The sequence below is a fragment of the Nipponia nippon genome, unplaced genomic scaffold (genome assembly GCF_047370975.1).
Source record: "Nipponia nippon isolate SJK-2023a ecotype South Korea unplaced genomic scaffold, ASM4737097v1 scaffold_11, whole genome shotgun sequence".
In the NCBI taxonomy this organism is placed as follows: domain Eukaryota; kingdom Metazoa; phylum Chordata; class Aves; order Pelecaniformes; family Threskiornithidae; genus Nipponia; species Nipponia nippon.
In genome coordinates, this window is record NW_028262302.1 from 18532300 (window position 1) to 18548734 (window position 16435).

The 16435-nt window shown below is 35.9% G+C and overlaps 1 protein-coding gene across 7 annotated transcripts in view; it reads left to right on the top strand.

Moving 5' to 3' along the window:
• Positions 1-16435, top strand: part of WDR25 (WD repeat domain 25) — an 88913-nt gene that overhangs the window by 768 nt on the left and 71710 nt on the right. For 5 of the 7 annotated variants that reach the window (XR_015702317.1, XM_087747699.1, XM_087747694.1 and 2 more), the window contains one exon: positions 2042-2813. Coding sequence is in view for 6 of the 7 variants with exons in the window: in XM_087747699.1 (XP_087603825.1) it covers positions 2097-2813 (717 nt within the window). In the remaining variant the exon portion in view is untranslated. Of the gene's footprint in view, positions 1-1360; positions 1415-2041; positions 2814-16435 lie in introns of all 7 variants that reach the window. The other 2 variants (XM_087747697.1, XM_087747696.1) reach the window with 1 other exon arrangement.

Below are 16435 nucleotides of genomic sequence, written 5' to 3' on the forward strand. Positions count from 1 at the left end.
TAGGTCTTAAGAGGACAGAGATGCTTTGTTTTTACAAAAATACTAAGGCTTATGGGTGACGTGTGTAATGGGGTGAATTTATGCTGACCAAACATAATGGGACAGTTTCTTTCCAGTATCCCATAGGAAACTTTTTTAACCTGGTGTGTGCAAGGCACTGTCTTGCACTTACCTCTGAATCTCAGCTTAAATTTTTTGTGTTAAAAGAAAGTAAAGTAACTTTGAAAGTCTAACCCAATCCACTTGTGTATCTTCATTTATAGCTTTCAGCCAGAGGCCAACTTCTTACTGTATTTGTTCTTTGAACATGATGCATTTTGGCTGAGGCCTGTTTTCAGCACTGCAATACAAATAGTAACCACTTGTTGCAATTATAGAAGTGCAGTCCTTTAAAGTTACTATTTATTTTATAAGAGGTTTCAGTTTACTGCTAAAAACTTCAATTTACTGTTTTTGAATTGAATTGTTAGTTAAGTTTTCCTGAAACACTGCTTATTTTTTTTTCCTTGGCACTGTTTAAGTGAAAAGTGGTTTTAATAAATAAAGCTGTAGTATTAAAAAAATAATTTTTCCTTGCTCTTAATTGCTGTCACAAAATTCAGATAAATACAAAATGTCCTCTAGAGGGAGATCTTGATGCTTTTATGTGCTAAAACGTTCGTTACCTTGTTCCTTGTTAAACGTCTTGATAACTTATGTTGGAAAGGATCTGTGATGATGAATGTGTATGTCTTAATAGGAACCTGTCTTCTGGATCTGTGCTTGGAAATTTCATTACAGAATACAGACCATAGCCTGTAATGTAACACTTCTGTAGGTTAAATGAAACATGCTTGTTTTAATTCAAATAGATATAATTCTGAAGTTAAATGACTAATCTTTACAAGTTGCACTGTAGTACTCCTGCAGTAGTATTTGTAGGACCTGCATTTGTGGCATCAATTCTGGAAATGCTTAAGTAGATACCGACTTTTGTACAGCATTCTCATTTTAATCAAGATGCTTTTGAAGGCAGCTTCTTCACTGACCTAACCAAAGAATTTCAGCAGCTGATCTGAAAGTGCTGTGGGTTAAATCACTTTAGCATGATGAGAGCTAACAGCTGGGCAAGGAAACAAAGCAGAACTGAAATGTCCCATTTAATCAACCTTAGCAATTGAAGGATAGCAGTACTTTTTGACTATAAATAGCAGAGGTTGAAAGATTATTTTTGCAGACATATCAATTGTTTGAATGTAGTTAACCCTATACTCCACATGCTCTGTCCAAATTTTTGGAAGAAGCTTGGTGGGATTGTTACGGTGGTGAGTTATTCAGCATGTTACATACACAGTCTTAGCATGAGATTTCTTTCTCACAGACACTTTGAAAAAGTATTCCACAGTAAAGAAGGCATCTGTGCTCTTATTTTTCTGTAAGTAAATGCAAACAGTGAATTCAGTGTAGCTTCTAGCATAAGCCTGTTCTGTAAAAGTAAAGGCAGTGCGGAACTTGTTCTGTGGATGTAATTGGAAAATTTCCTTATACTGCAAGACTGCTGAATGGGTCAAAAATGTATTTACTTTTTTAGTTGCCGGGTGAACCCCTTCAGACTTCTTTCAAGCCATCTGTACAGTTAAGAAATAGATATTGTTAAACTGACTCTAAAATAGTTGTAGTATTTGTATTCTTGTAAATGTACATACAAAAACATTGCATAATTAATTACCCCTTTTTGTGTGTATATGTGGGGAAGTGCTACTGCAAGTAAGGTTAAAGTCATTTGCAGTACTTATGTGGCAAGTTTGTTTTCCTTTTTATGCTCATTTTCATTGTTTTGTGGTATGTAAATGCATCTCTGCAATGCATTAAAAATGTACGCGTGTTGCATAATTGAATGTACAGATGTGTTATAATAGAGGAATATATTCCATTAATAAACAAGAATAAAAGTTATGGATGATTTTTTTTTTTTTAAGAAAAGCATATTTATATCCTTAAGTTACTCAGATTGTAAACTCTGTAATAAATTGTGCTCTGAATAATTAATTCTTTATTGTAGATCATCATTTTGGAGGATTCCAAATGATTTCTGGAGTCTGCTGTGTCTAGCCATTATGAGTTCGTCACTGGTTGCTTATGATGATTCAGACTCTGAGGCAGAAACTGAAAAGACTGAAGTCCCCAATACTTCTAGCATACACACAAGCCTTCCAAGTTCTTCTGTGGATCGTGTTCAGTACTTTGCACCTAGTAGTTTGGGTACAAAATGTACATATGAAATGCAACTTACTGAGAACACTGACGGTTCTGGCACAAGCACTGTTTGTGAAGATCCCCCTCAGCACTATGCACAGAATAATAACACTGATTTGACACCTCCTTACTGTAGGAGAGCATACTCTGGCCATACTGCATTATGTATGTCCTACAAAAACTACGAACAGACATCAAGCTCTTCTACAAACGCTGGAAATGGTATTTCCCAGAAGAGAATACATAAAGACAGTACTACTGCCATAAAAGGGATTAGACCATATATCCCGAAAAGGTTGCGTCAAGAAGATCCCAGTATGCCTGAAAAAAAAGAATCTGATCAGAGAGATAACTCGGATTGTGATGTTAAGCTAGGCACATCAGGAGAGCAGACTTTGAGAAAGATCTCTGAATTAATTAAGCCATATTTGGGATCCAAATATAAATTAACTGAAGTCCCCAAAAGCTTAATATTTTACATGTCTAAACACAGCGGCCCTGTTAATGAAATCCAGTGGTGTCCTGTACGAGAACAAAGTCACATGCTTCTCTCAGCTTCTATGGATAAAACAATCAAGGTAATGTAAAACAAGATGCTTTGTGGACCAATCGTCAAACTTAAAAATACTGTATTGAATAATGATCTTCTGGGAATAATGTCCTTGCTTGTGTGTATTTAGCAGTTCAAAAGTATTCAGAATTTGAGGAGATGCTTTGCAGTACAAGACCCAGCCCAATCCTTCACTGTACCTACAGTCAGTTCCATTATTTTGGAATGTGGTTTTTCTTTTGTATTAGACATGTCAGTGTTTTAGATCTTAACTTAAGAAGTTAGATTTCTACTAGGTCATTTCTTGTAATCTGTATTAATGTTAGGCTTTCATTATTTCCTACTGTAATGTCACAATGGCCATAAGCACTATGGTCTGGATACAGATTCTGCCTTAAGGCATTAAACAACTGACTGCCAACACTGGAATGATATTTTGAGGAGCTTTACCTTTCTGACAGGCCTAAGTGACTACTGCTGGAGGAGGGTATTTCAGGTCAGATGGATTTTTCATCTGAACTAGTGTAGCAGGTCTTGCGTCCCAGAACAGTGTCCTGTCATGATCTAAGGAGTCTTCCCACTTTAAGTTTGTTTCAAGGGTTAATTGCTCACTACTTAAAGTGTATTTTCCTTCTAGCTTTAGTGAATTTGGCTTCAGTTCTCTGTTAATTTAGTCAGTCCAATGAGTCTTACTTTCACTTTAACAATGTCTAGTAAAAATATTTTATGCATATGCTTTCCCAGATACAGGGCTAGCGCCACCTCTGTGTTCAAATAATAGTCCTCCGAAGTGGGTTTACGCAGGAACATCGTTTTGATAAGAGCGCACAGAAAGTGTCCTTTTTGGTGGACAGCATGCTTTATTGTATCTAACATATTTAACATAGCAGGTACAATTACTTTAAAATTTGGTGCTAAAATTTAGGGCTTTAAGTAAGTCTTACTAAGTAAAGAGGCAAGAAGAACACCCTTTGTATCAGCATACTCCTAAAACCAAAGGAGAGGAGGGAACTTGAAAACTGAATTTGAATTCTGATTTCATGTAGGAAAAAATATTCCTAAATTCTCTTACTAAAATTGAGTTTGTTTTTTTTTTTTTTTAACTCTTGCTGTTTAATTTGTGGTGGAGAATTGAGTTTCATTTGGCTTTTGTATGATTTTTCTTATCTTGGAATTTTTTTTTCCTTCCCACTTTCCCCAGTTTTGCCATGGGGCCCTGTGAAGTATGTGCTGACTTTGCGTCTTCAAAGCAGTGATGTTCTTGAATCTTGGACTGAGTTTTGCTTTTTTCTCCCAATGTCTATTAAAGCACTGGTGCTCATGGAAGAGAAAACCCCAGATCTATAGCATGAATAAAATTTACTCCTCTCAATTGCTTATCTTTTATTCTTTTAAGTTATAACTTCACTGGTTCTATAGTCAGCATAACCTGTCACATCATCAAAGTCTAAATACTTTGAACTGTGGGTAATTCTTCCTTCATCTTCTTTCCCAAGCTTTTTTTACATCTTTGTCTTGAAGATTAGATGGAAGAAAAAAGTACCTTTGGTTTTCTTTGCAAGTGTTCTTTAATAAATTGAATAAGTTAAATATTGGCTGCTACTTGAAGAGCAGACTTAGAAGGAGAAGACTAAGGTATGCAAACAGTGCTGATGTGGATGTCTTTGGTAAGCAGCAATTTAAATTCAGATTGTACAAAAGTATATGCACCTCTGACTTTAATATGTCTGAATTTGACTTTTTGTCTTAAACTGTCACATCATATGCTTAATGTTTGTTTACTGTCTTAGAGCCTTATTTTACTGATGAGTGAAATAATGGATGTGTTAAATTTGGTAAAACAATCTAAAAAATCAAAGCTGTTATTGCAATGTAAAATTATTAAAAAAATGGAAATAATAGCCTGTCTGTTATGTCTTCTAGGCAGAAAGAAAGATTACTTTATTTTTCTGAAGTAGTGTTACCACCTCTGATTAGAAGCAATCTTTAACAGTAAAGCTGGTTTTTGAAGAAATCTAATTGCTTTAGGTGCCCCAAACCATGGAAGTTCAATGTAATTAGAGTCTGTTAATGTTGGCAACGCTTCAGAGAATGCGAGTCTAAAACATTAATAAAGTAATAATGTATACAAAGTATATTAAAGCACAATTCCATATTTTGGAAGGTAGCCTGTAGAGAAATACCTGTGAATGATTCTTACTGTTATTTCTTAATGAAATCAAAACCTATAGCACTATGAGCAGTAGCATCTTTAAAGTTTGCACCTTTACACAAGTACCTCTCAGGCCAGTAGAGGGCACGGTTAGATTAAGTATTGACTTGATGGTATGAAACTAATTTCGCTAACTTTCTAGGGTCATGAGCCCATAAATCTCTAGTGACTATGACAGCAGTAGCTTATCTTCTGGGGATTTTTTGGCTGTCTATCATTGCCTGAAGTTCTCCATTTTCTGGTGTAAGCGTAAAACAACTGATTGAAAATGCAGATGTAGATGTACTATTTTTTTCCGATCCTGTACCTTCCCACAGCTTACCTGTTTTGTTGTTTTTTTCCAAAAACACCTGCTTGGAATTGCTAGTTTAAATCCAGGCAGTGGAAGCATGGTCTCTTTCCCTTTAATGGAATATGCAGACACTCAGGACATTTGCACTATTTACTTTGAGCATCAGATTCGGATAAAACTCGGAGCACAGTCAGAAGCCTAAAATCCCTGTATGATCAGAGAGAGTAGGCAATCTAAAGCCTCAAAACTATATACTTTCAGTTAGTCATGTGAATAACCGTAACTGAATATTTTTATGTGTAAATATCTTGGATTCAGTCCTTGCATTTGGCCTATGCATTAAAACATTTATCTGTTGAAGAGTCCAATATTAGTGGAGATTTCTCAGAACTGAGAGTTCTGTCTAAGCAGATCTGACTGACTGTGGTAGTTTAAGTTGTGCTTAAATCAAAAGATCTATAGTCATATGCAATTTTTGTAGTATTTAGCCAGTTTTGCATCTCTTATCTGTTCTTATGTGCTTAAATATTTTCCTCTTAGATTTTTCATCACAAATTAAGAATTTCCCTTTCTGGGAAAGATTTTCTTTTTTTTTTTTTTTTTTTTTTTTGGCATAGAGAGGAAGAAATACTTGGTTTAGTTATCTTAGTTTAGTGATCTTAATTTATTTATTCCCATCTAAATTACTATGACTAAATCATCCATATCATACGGGATATATCTAAAATGTATATATAGAACTGATTATGTGGTTTCTTACTTTTTAAGTGTGTGTATGTATCTTGTTTAAATCAGGGGAAAAGAACAGTCTTCCTGTTATGTTCTCCCAGATTAACCAATATGCACTTTACGATCTTCTTTATGAATCAGTGTAAGTCATATTAAAATGTTTGCAAAAAATGAGTTGATGTTTTCAGTTTGTGTTGACTGAAGAACAGCCTTGTGTCAGGAAAGATCATCTGAAGCAGTTTGTATAAATATCTTGCATCTTTAGGAAGGAATGCACTATTTCAGAGGATTTCATATTTATCATTAAAAGTATTTGCTCTTAATTTTTTGTGTATGGCTGCATTTAAAAATACCCAAACAGTTATCAAGTGGTACAGTTGAAAAAAATCAGTTATCAGCTCAGGGGTGTAATTCTCTAGAGTAACACTTCTACCAGCAGATGGGGCTCCTCAGCATCTTGGAAAGGGATGGGAACGAAACTGTGCCTCTAAAGACTGGAAGACTTTAACGTTTGCCTCCATGCTGTACGTTGAAAGACCAAAATTAAAAGTTTATGCATGTGTTGCAAAACGTATAAGAAAATTTCATAGAGACCTGAAAGAAGATAGAATCTCATATTGGAAGTGATACCTATTGCAGATAAATTACCCACAGTTCTTCAAATCTGGAGCATTAAGAGAAGAATATTTCATGCTAAATTTTAAATTTGTAAGGAATGGAAAACACCCCCAAAACTTAAATTTAGGCTTTGGCAAGTCTTTCACCCTCTACTTTCTTAGGATTTTGAGCTTCCTCTTTGGAAGGGGAAGCTGATAGTATTTCTAGCCTAGGTAACCAGAGAAAGGGCCAGGAAACCTGATTCAAGTTACGGAAAGTATTGTTGGGAGCTCTTGTTGTGGCAGTGCTCTTCTTCACTATTATATTCTGACTGTATTATCAGTGGCTTATGTTTCTAGTTTAAGTATGTATTTTAAGGATTGTGAAACATGATTGTCTGAACTGATTAAATTTGTTTTCTTTGGATAACACTTCTTCTCTACCTTTTGTTTGAATAGCTGCTCTAAATGAAATTTAGGCTACTACTGCCATTTTTGGTTTTGCCTACTTAAACCCTGAAATAGTGTTTGTGATTTTAATATCTCGTCTAGTATTTTTTGCATAAATTTTGAGACTCAGCACTGTTATTAAAGGTGCTTGGTTTCCATAGTGTGTGGTTATTCAACACTTTCTGAACATCAGACCTTGTTTTGGTATTTCTGGTTTAGAACCCCAAATGTAGAATGCAGAATCACAGGTTACCATTGAATACAGCTGTTTACCTTAGGTAGCAGGGTAGATAAAAAGTTGTCTCTTGAAAGACATGCTTACCAATTGCAAAACCACTATATGGCATTCACATTGTTATTGTCTTTTATTTGGAAGACCTTGTAATTGTGTAGAGCCAGAGATGTAAACATTTTCATTAGTTACTTATGCTGGACTTAGCTTTTTAACAATTATTGATAACTTGAAGCTTCCCATATCGTTATTCTGTATTTCCTATTTTGTCTTAAAATTAACTCAAGGTAACGTCTTCATACAACCATCTGTAAACTTTTATTTCTGTGTTCCTGGTTTTCTATTTAGAGCATCACAGCAGGTATTCTATTTGTTGTAAAGTATTTCTTCATTTTCAGCACTTTTACCCTCCATTGATGAACAGGATCAAGGAAAGAAAGTACTGATTCTTCAGTGTGCAAAATGTGTATTAATAGCACTTTGATGGGATGGCTTGTATTGTAACACATTGTTGGAAGTTTTTCTTATGCATTTTGTTGCCTACTTGCCTAGTTGAACTGTATCTCCATTTAGTCACAGCTGAATCTATACAAGGAAAGCAAAAGTTTTTAAAATAAGTTTAAAAATGTCAGCCTGTTGAACAGAGGTGTTGCCTGCTTCTCATGATTAAGAACACAAGAACAGCGATCCTGGTTCAGACCAAGGCTCTGTCTAGCCCAGTGGTCAGTCTCTAGTAGGGTTCATAAGGAGATGCCTAGAGAAAAAGAACACGTCAAAGGTTTATGGTGCCTTTAAGTCCTCTTCTGGCCTCTGCTTGTTTTCAAGTCAGGGGATTGCTGAGCTCCAAAGTAGTTCATCTTTGCAACTTGCTACCTCAAGAGATCTCTTCCAGATACTTCTCCAGTCTTATGAGACTCTTTTGTGATCATTAGATCTAGAGTGGTATATTACTTGTACTAGTCAAATTTAATGTATGGATTTTGCTTCCTGGAGTGTGTCAAGTACTCCAAGAAATACCATTTTTATTAATATTTTCAAAACCCTTTATTCTTTTGTGGTTGTGTGTTCGTTAGGAGAAAGACAGTAGTATATTCTAGGAATTTGTTATTCTTGATCCTGTTTTATCGGACTGAAAGCCATGGGACACGATAGCTTCCATTCATCCCTATAATGTGTGTAGCACTGATGGTAGCAATAGAGATTTCCTAGATACTGCCGTTGCCCTGCCTCAGAGTAACAAACTGTCACGCTTCTGTTTTCAACCATTCTGCACACAATTCACTTGAAATAGGTGGTGTTTCTTGTTGTTCGGTCACACGCATGTCTGTTTATGAAGGAATGAATTTAAGCTGCCAGCATATTTCCTATAAACTCATGCGTAGCTGTCAAATGGCTATAACTTAGTTTGAATCTAGCCTAGCAGCAACAGTTCCCTAAGCAATATTAGGTATCGTGCTGCTAGTACCCCAAGTATTGCAATTCTTAGATTAATTTTAAAAACCTAATTGTGGCAATGCTCCTTTAACTGTAGCTGATGCATAAGATGAGAATTTGGGAAGTCATCCTATTTAATACATATATTCCACTTTAACTGAAATGTTTTAAAACAAGATCTCTGTAATGTTGGTACACTTTTAATACTGTATTTTAAAAATAACAAGAAGTTCTCCCCATTATCTTGGTAGTGGCAAGGAAATGCTCATATTCTGGAGATTGTGTCCTTGCCTAGATGTGTGAAAATAGCATTGTCATTCTCTTGAAGAGGCTATTGTTGAATAGGCTACTGAAATACTGAAGCAGACTTTTCTTTATGATGCCTTGTTCTGACCTTCTTCCCTTGTCTGTTTAGAACTATGTGTATTTTTTTCAAGGACTTTAAGCTTGCTGATTATTAAGATGGAAGTGCACTTATTATATGATAGATGTATGCATAGTATTACCAGTTTCCTGAGTGCTGAAAGGGCTTCTTCGTATACCTTGATCTTCTTGTAACAAAATTATTTCATATGCTTCAAAGAGAAGTATTCTCCATAATGCTTCTTTTTTAAGAAAAGGAACATCATACAGGAAGGAATATGCTTGACCATCAATGAAGGCTTCTGACTGTGTTTATGCCTGGATGATAATACAGGTCAGGATGTAACAGCTAGCTCTCACACAATTGTTATGCAAAAGCCATTAACACAAGTCAGCAAAGAACAGTTCATGAAGGTGGTGGATTTTGGTCTCTTCATCCCAAAGGTATGTGTAGGTAAGGGTTGTTCCACATTTGGTATGTTAATACCTAGATACGTTTAGAGATCACTGTTACATAGAGACGTATTTTTTAAATTATTTTCTTGTTTCCAGCAATGTGTTGTCAAGGAAACAGAGATCCTTGTAATGCCTTTGTTCACTTTCTCAGAATCCACAGCTGGAGATGACTTTAATTTTTATTATGTTCTTAGTAGTTGACACGCTTTTGTGCCTCAAAGGATTTTTTCAAAGGAGTATGTTTCTTTGAGTATAAATAACACCATCCCGATCTCTGCGCTGTTTGATAGGCCATTGTTTTCTTTCCTTCTTCACTAATAAGTACTAAATCCAGTGCTGCTTTGGATTAGAATTTATCTTAACACTTGTGTGAAAACTGACATTTAAAAAAAAGGGGCAAAAATGCAGTGAACCTCTCAGCTTCTGGGTTAGATTTTCAGTTCTGTAAGGGCATTAATTTTTCTTGAAACTTGGGAATGTCTCTTGAATTAAGATCTCCTTAAAGAATACTAGTGTAGTCCCCCAAGTGGTTCCGTTTCCTTATGTCACCTAAAAAGACTTTTGGTTACTTGTGTCATTACTTACAGAAATATCAAGAATATTAAGTGTTTATCTGACTTTTTTCTTAGAAACCCCTCTGTCCCAAATGGCTGAGATCTGCACTTCCTTTCTACTGAGAACTCTTCCAGCTGTTTACGAAGTCTCTCTGAAGTAGCTTGTAGCAGAGAAATAAGCCACCTTGTCCTCCCCCCAGCATCACCAGCCTGCTAGGGGAGGAAAAGTCAGGGCTAGAGATGTCAATGAAGTAGTGTCTCTAATGAAGCTTAACTGGTATTGTAATAAATTCAGCCCTCCAATTATGCGTAGGATCTCTGTGGGCAGCTGCTGTGCGGTCTAACGTCAGAATGTCACCTGAGATGGGAGACGTGTAGGGGTGTTATCTCCCTTCTGGATGCTTCAGTAAGATTGCTGGTGAAAAAGTCAGGATTTTGGTGTTTGGAAAAAATTGAGCTAGAGTAGTTTTAAGTTCCTAAGTGGCTGTAATACATTATGGGAGTATCTCAATTTTTTTTTTTTTTAACAGTTGAGAAATTCTGAGTATTTTTGCTGTTTAAAAATATAAATAACACCAGTCTAACTTTGCTTCATTTCTAGAAGTCTAGCTTTATAGAAGCATCTCACATACTGCTATATATTTAAAAAAAAAATCTGCTAACAAAGCTACAAGGCATCTTATGACTTTGATTCCTTACCTCTCTTGGTCTGTCGATGTTGTCAAGGAAACAAATTTTTGAGAAGCTTTGCTCTACTTTTTCAGGTTCTGTAGAGAGATTACTTGTGTAGAATTTATCCAGCATCAGGAGTAGAAACAATTTGCCTGAAGTTTCTGTTCTTTTCAGTATGTTCGTCCTTGCTTTTTTTTAAGCAGATTTTATTTTTAGCATGTGTGAAATAGCTGCATCTTTAAGGTCATAATATCAGTGAATGTACCAAAGACTGTTGACACTTGATCTTTAGACGAAGCCTGATAGAAAGAACTTTAATGACATTTTGCTATATATTTAAGCTATAAAGACAACTGTTAGTTACAGATTCCCTTTAAATTAAAGGGGAAAGAAACATGAAAAAACCCCTTGTTCTTCAGAGAAGTTGCTTCATTACTGTGGAACTAATGACTTACTGTCCTTTATCATACGTATCATGTTTCATTGCAGTAATCTGCCCTCTTCAAAGAAAAAGCATTTTGTGGCTGGTCTGGAACTGAGCTTAATTTGTCATCTAGTACATATGTGCTGGCTGACTGGCTGGTCCTATAGGATATTATGACTGAACTTTACCTTCAGTGTGCTTGTGGAGGCTATTTATTTATTTAAATAAAACTGCTGATTTTCTTCCACGACACATCTAAAAATGTAGTTATAGAAACTTCTACCTTTCTCAAATGTTTCAGTTGGTTAATGGATTAAAGATATTGGGCATGACAGATAGGAAAGACTACATGTGCTTGTATGTTGTGCATGTGCCAGATGTGTAACACCTTGCTTTCTGAAGTCAGATTTTGGAATTTGTCCTGTTCTCTAGTCATCTTGTCTTTTTCCAGATTATAATTTCCTCATTAAAAGAATTTTTTTCTCATTCTGAACATTGTGACTAGTACTGTATATTGTTATATACTGAGGAAGGGACACAGCTGGTTCTCTATGGAAAGGATGGCTGTTAGGGATGCAGGTGGTTAGGGATGACATAGTCATTATAATCATGTTAAAGCTTGGCAGATATGTTAATTCTAGAACTATGTTAACAATGCAAAAGAAATGAAAATTAACGAGGTAGTTCAGTCTTACTCTGCTTGCTAGTACTGAAATAATACTAGTTATGAATGTCCTCATTGCCAGCAAAACACATAGCTGCTTGACATAATTAATAGTTTATTTTCATAATTAAATACCTAGTTCTGCTCATCTTTAAGACTGGGTTACATCACTGACATCAGTGGGTTTAGGATTGCATCTACATTTTCCATAGCCTAGGATTTTTCATCTGTTTGGGTTTTTTTTGCAGTTATTTTGCAGTTGTTAACATTCTCAATAGCCCTGGGATTAATAAACAATTTATTTTCTAGTTGAAAGAATGAAGAGTTGTAAAGAAAACGTTACTTACCCAGGCTCACCAATAAATGAATGCAAGATTCATGAAAGCTCAGGTTTTCAGATAGGTGTTTGAAATCACTGACTGTATACTGCCCCTCATAGTTAGATATTACTTCAAATCAGTGTGGGCCATAAGGCTGCAATAACTACTTCTTAAAATAAGAAAGCCGCCTGGTTAAAGTTGGGGATGGGACAGAATTTGCCTGTAAATTTGGATTAGGTTATTTCTTACAGATAGAAATTTGTCCTTAAGTACAGCTCTTTACCATTATTTTTAGAACTGTTGTAGCTATTGCACAAACGCTGCCGACTGTGCACCTGCTCACAGTGTATCTGGCTGTGCTGTAGAACAGCCACCACTCATCTGATGCTTGGGTCGGCGGACCTTGTCCATAGCTGTTGTCCCTGCTGGGTCAAGTTCTCCCAGTGGATAATGTGCAAGAATGAGACAGCTTAAATTGCTTCTTTTAATTTGTTGTGTTTGTGCTTGTTTGTTTTATTGACTGTATGAATAGGTGGTTATCTGATTTTATATATGTACATATATCAGTATAAAGCACAAGTGGCCTTAGCTGATTTGCAATTTTATATTGAAAAAGTATGATAATATAGAAATACAGTACAAATAAATATGTTTTGAATTTTGATACCCACTGTTTAACTGAAGCCTAAGGGAAAAAAAAACCCAAACACCTTAAAAGAGTTGCTCAGTGTTGGTTTTCTCCCTCCTATTTCAGAAATAAGTCGTAGATCAACAGCAAATGGAGTGTTTCAGAAGCTGGGGCATATACAGTAAGACTGTACTTATATCCTGAATAGAACAGTGTTTCTTACTCTAGTAGTGGATGTTCAAAATCTGTGGGATGCAAGTATCTGTGGGATATGGTTTTGTGCACTTACCTATCCAGTCCTTAGTTACCTGTAGGAATTGAGGACACTTACCACAATTTACCTCCAAAGTGCTGTAAGTCTGAAATTGAGGTGTTTAACACTTAAGAGGAATCCCCGCTTTTAATAGAGCATAAATGTATGTGACTTGGGGAAGTGATTGGTACTAATGAATATGATATGTAGAGGTGAAGGGAAAATCAGATTATTTAATAAATGGCTATAGTAATTTAGCTAATTATCTCCTAGGGAGTTGTAATACATTTGAAGTTCTTCTCCTTTGCCTGCTGGTAAGATACTGATTTCCCAAGTGGTTTTTGGGCACAAGTACTAACTACTAGTAACCACTACTGTGATTGTGCTTTTAGGTGTTCTGAACACATTTATATCATTCTTAACACACTGCTGTTACACTGTGAAGTTGATGAGAAACTGCCAAATTTATGCCACGTTATTCTTCTCCCATATAGGTTCAGCAGTAGAAAATCGAGTGTTTTTAAAGTAATTCTTAATGGCTACCTGTCATTATTTATTGGTTTCTCTTGAATCAGTTGAATATATGCATCAGACTGCTTTGCTTTAACCATGTCATCCCAAATATGCCTAATACTTTGTATGAAGTAGATAATTTATCTGAAGTAATTTTTTGTGTATTCTTTATCTCAAGCCAAAATTTTAGTATATGTAGCATACAGCTGGGGTGGGGATTTAAGTCTCTCTGCCATACTCGGCTTTGCCTTCTGCTAAAATAATTCCAATTTTTCATATTGTAAAACAAACCATAGCTTAAATCACTAACTGATTTATAAGTAAATTGTAACTTCCTTTCATTTCTTCATTTTTAGGAACTTATGTTTGATGTACATCCACAGGGTTAGCCATATTACAATGATTAGTCACAAAGCACTTACAGGTTAACAGCAAAATAGGTGGGGATTCTTCCCTTTATTTTGGTGTGTGTGGGAAGTTACTTCTCTTGCACTGTCTGCCCAGCATGAATGTACAATTGCTGTTTTGTAGGTACAAAAAAACCTAGTCACGCTCATAACTTTTAGCTGGCTGAAGATGTGATCTGTATGAACGTCTTCCTTAGAGTCAATGGTTTATGGAGAATTTGTGATTAGCTTCAGGCGTGATTGTCCCAGAATCTTTCTGCACAATAAAGAACACGCCACATTAAAAGATGGCAATCGACGGCAGAAACACTTTGCTGTTCAGAAGGATAGAGTTGCTGATTTTAAGTATCCTTTACTGGATATATATACTTATTCACACATTGCCTTTTTGTGAGCTTTGCTTGTAATGTAAAGGTTGCCTGTCTTCAGAGTAAAAAATAATTTTTTTTAATAGGTGGTTTTCTTTTTAGCTTTTTTTTTTTCTTTTTTTCCTTCCCTTGGCTGCTTGCTTTATTATTCAGCATTTGGTAAGCATACGTCTTTTGCAAATAGTGAGAATGAGCTAAAAAAGATTGATTGGTCCAGATGACTAAAATATCAGATGAAGTCTCTGATCGTATGAGTCTTACTGTTTGGTCTGATTTGCCTCAGCTGTTCTTGTAACTTGTATTAGATATTTTGGCTGAGAATTTCTGATGTTTCATTTGGACTGCCTAATACATAGGGTGTTACATTCCAGGCTCCCTTAGTACAAATCTCTGCAGTAATTCAGAGAATACTTAATTTGGATTTTAAAATGGTTTGAAAAAATAGCATGCATAATCTACATGTTGGGTTATGATGTCTATGGTCTAATACCATCATACTATCTCTGTAGAGCAGATGAATACAGTTGAAAAACATGTTTTAAAATGTTGCTTTCCTCTTAATTTGCTGTAAATTCAGTAATGACCATCTGAAACATACACGTTTATTCCCCTGAGATGTCAAAAGGCATTATCTTGTCATACTTCCACAGAAATAAAATAGGAGAACAATACTGACAACATAGTTTTGCTTCTTATTTATTCCTTTTAGTCCCTGGTTGTATTGTTCTAAAAAGCAGTACCCCTTGGAGAGTGCCTAGCTGCTCTAGGCCAGTTAAAATCTGCAGTAGCTTTGAGGACATGTACCATGGCAGTTGGCCTTCAATTAATGCCTGTTTGGCAACCTGGCTTGCTTTAAGCTTACCATTTGCATTCAGTAATGTTAGTATAATGTAACGTCCCACTGCCCATTTTATTTTGCTGACCACTTTATATGGGAACAGAAGTAGTTCTTGCGAAACTTTCCAAAAGTGACTTAATTTTGACTGTAAGAAAGTGTTTCAACAGTATTTTTAGTGTTCTTACACAGAATAAAGAGAGGGACAAGAAAGATCTATACTAAGTTTTAGTCCTCCACTGTATTTCTTTTTTTGGATAAGCCTGAGTATGTTGTTTTTTTCTGAAATGTGCACTGAGCACTTGTTGGAGAGCTACAGTTGTGATTTTATTGACTAGTTTGGTTGAAGATTGCTTTTATCTGAACTTGTCTTTAGTAGGAGTACAGCAACATGGTCATAATTCTCACTTGTTGTTCGTATCCGGGGACTTTGTAAACATTTTTTTCTTGCTTTCTCAGTCCACTTGCAGCTTAAGAAAACAGATATTGGGCAGGGTGGGTGACAAGTAGATCTCTTGAGGAAGTTCTTCTCAAACCTGGAATTGGGAGTCTGAGATGAATGTGCTGTTTGGGGTCAGGTACTGTCCTTACACTGGTGAGAAAAGGACCAATGCTTTCTTGGAGGATGACATCCTCCCGAGCAAAGTCCAGCTGGCTGCTGTTATAAGCAGGATACAGAGTCGGGGGTTGATGACCTGCAGCATGGAGTGTCTCATACCCTCCTCTGTTCTCTCGGCAGTCGGCATTGCCAGTGCTTGCGATGCACCTTTGAAGCAGAACATTAAATGTGGACTTATGCAGCAGCAGGAACTGTCATTTAGACAAGGTCAGGACTTTCTTGGCACTACAAACTTTTTCAGAACATTTGATTTTTCTTTTTTTAGAGGGATTTCACCTTATTTTTCTCTTACGTTTGGATAATTCTTGACAGAACTTTCATCAGGAGAGACTTAGGTATAGAATAAAACTGCTATTCAAACTAGGTTGAGCGATACAGACCCGCAGGACATCCTTGTAACATACGATTATTCACGCTGTTATTTTGACTGATTAAAAATCCTTTGTGTCAAATAATTGGAGAGCAATAGAGTAGACGTAATCTATTGTATCTTAGAATGTTGCCTAAATGTTTCTTCTCCATCTTGGAGCACATTATTCATTAATCGCTTTTCTAGTGGAAAGAAGCTTTCTTTACTCTTAAAAGAATAAAGGATAAAATACTAAGGCATGACTGTTTTGACACCCTGT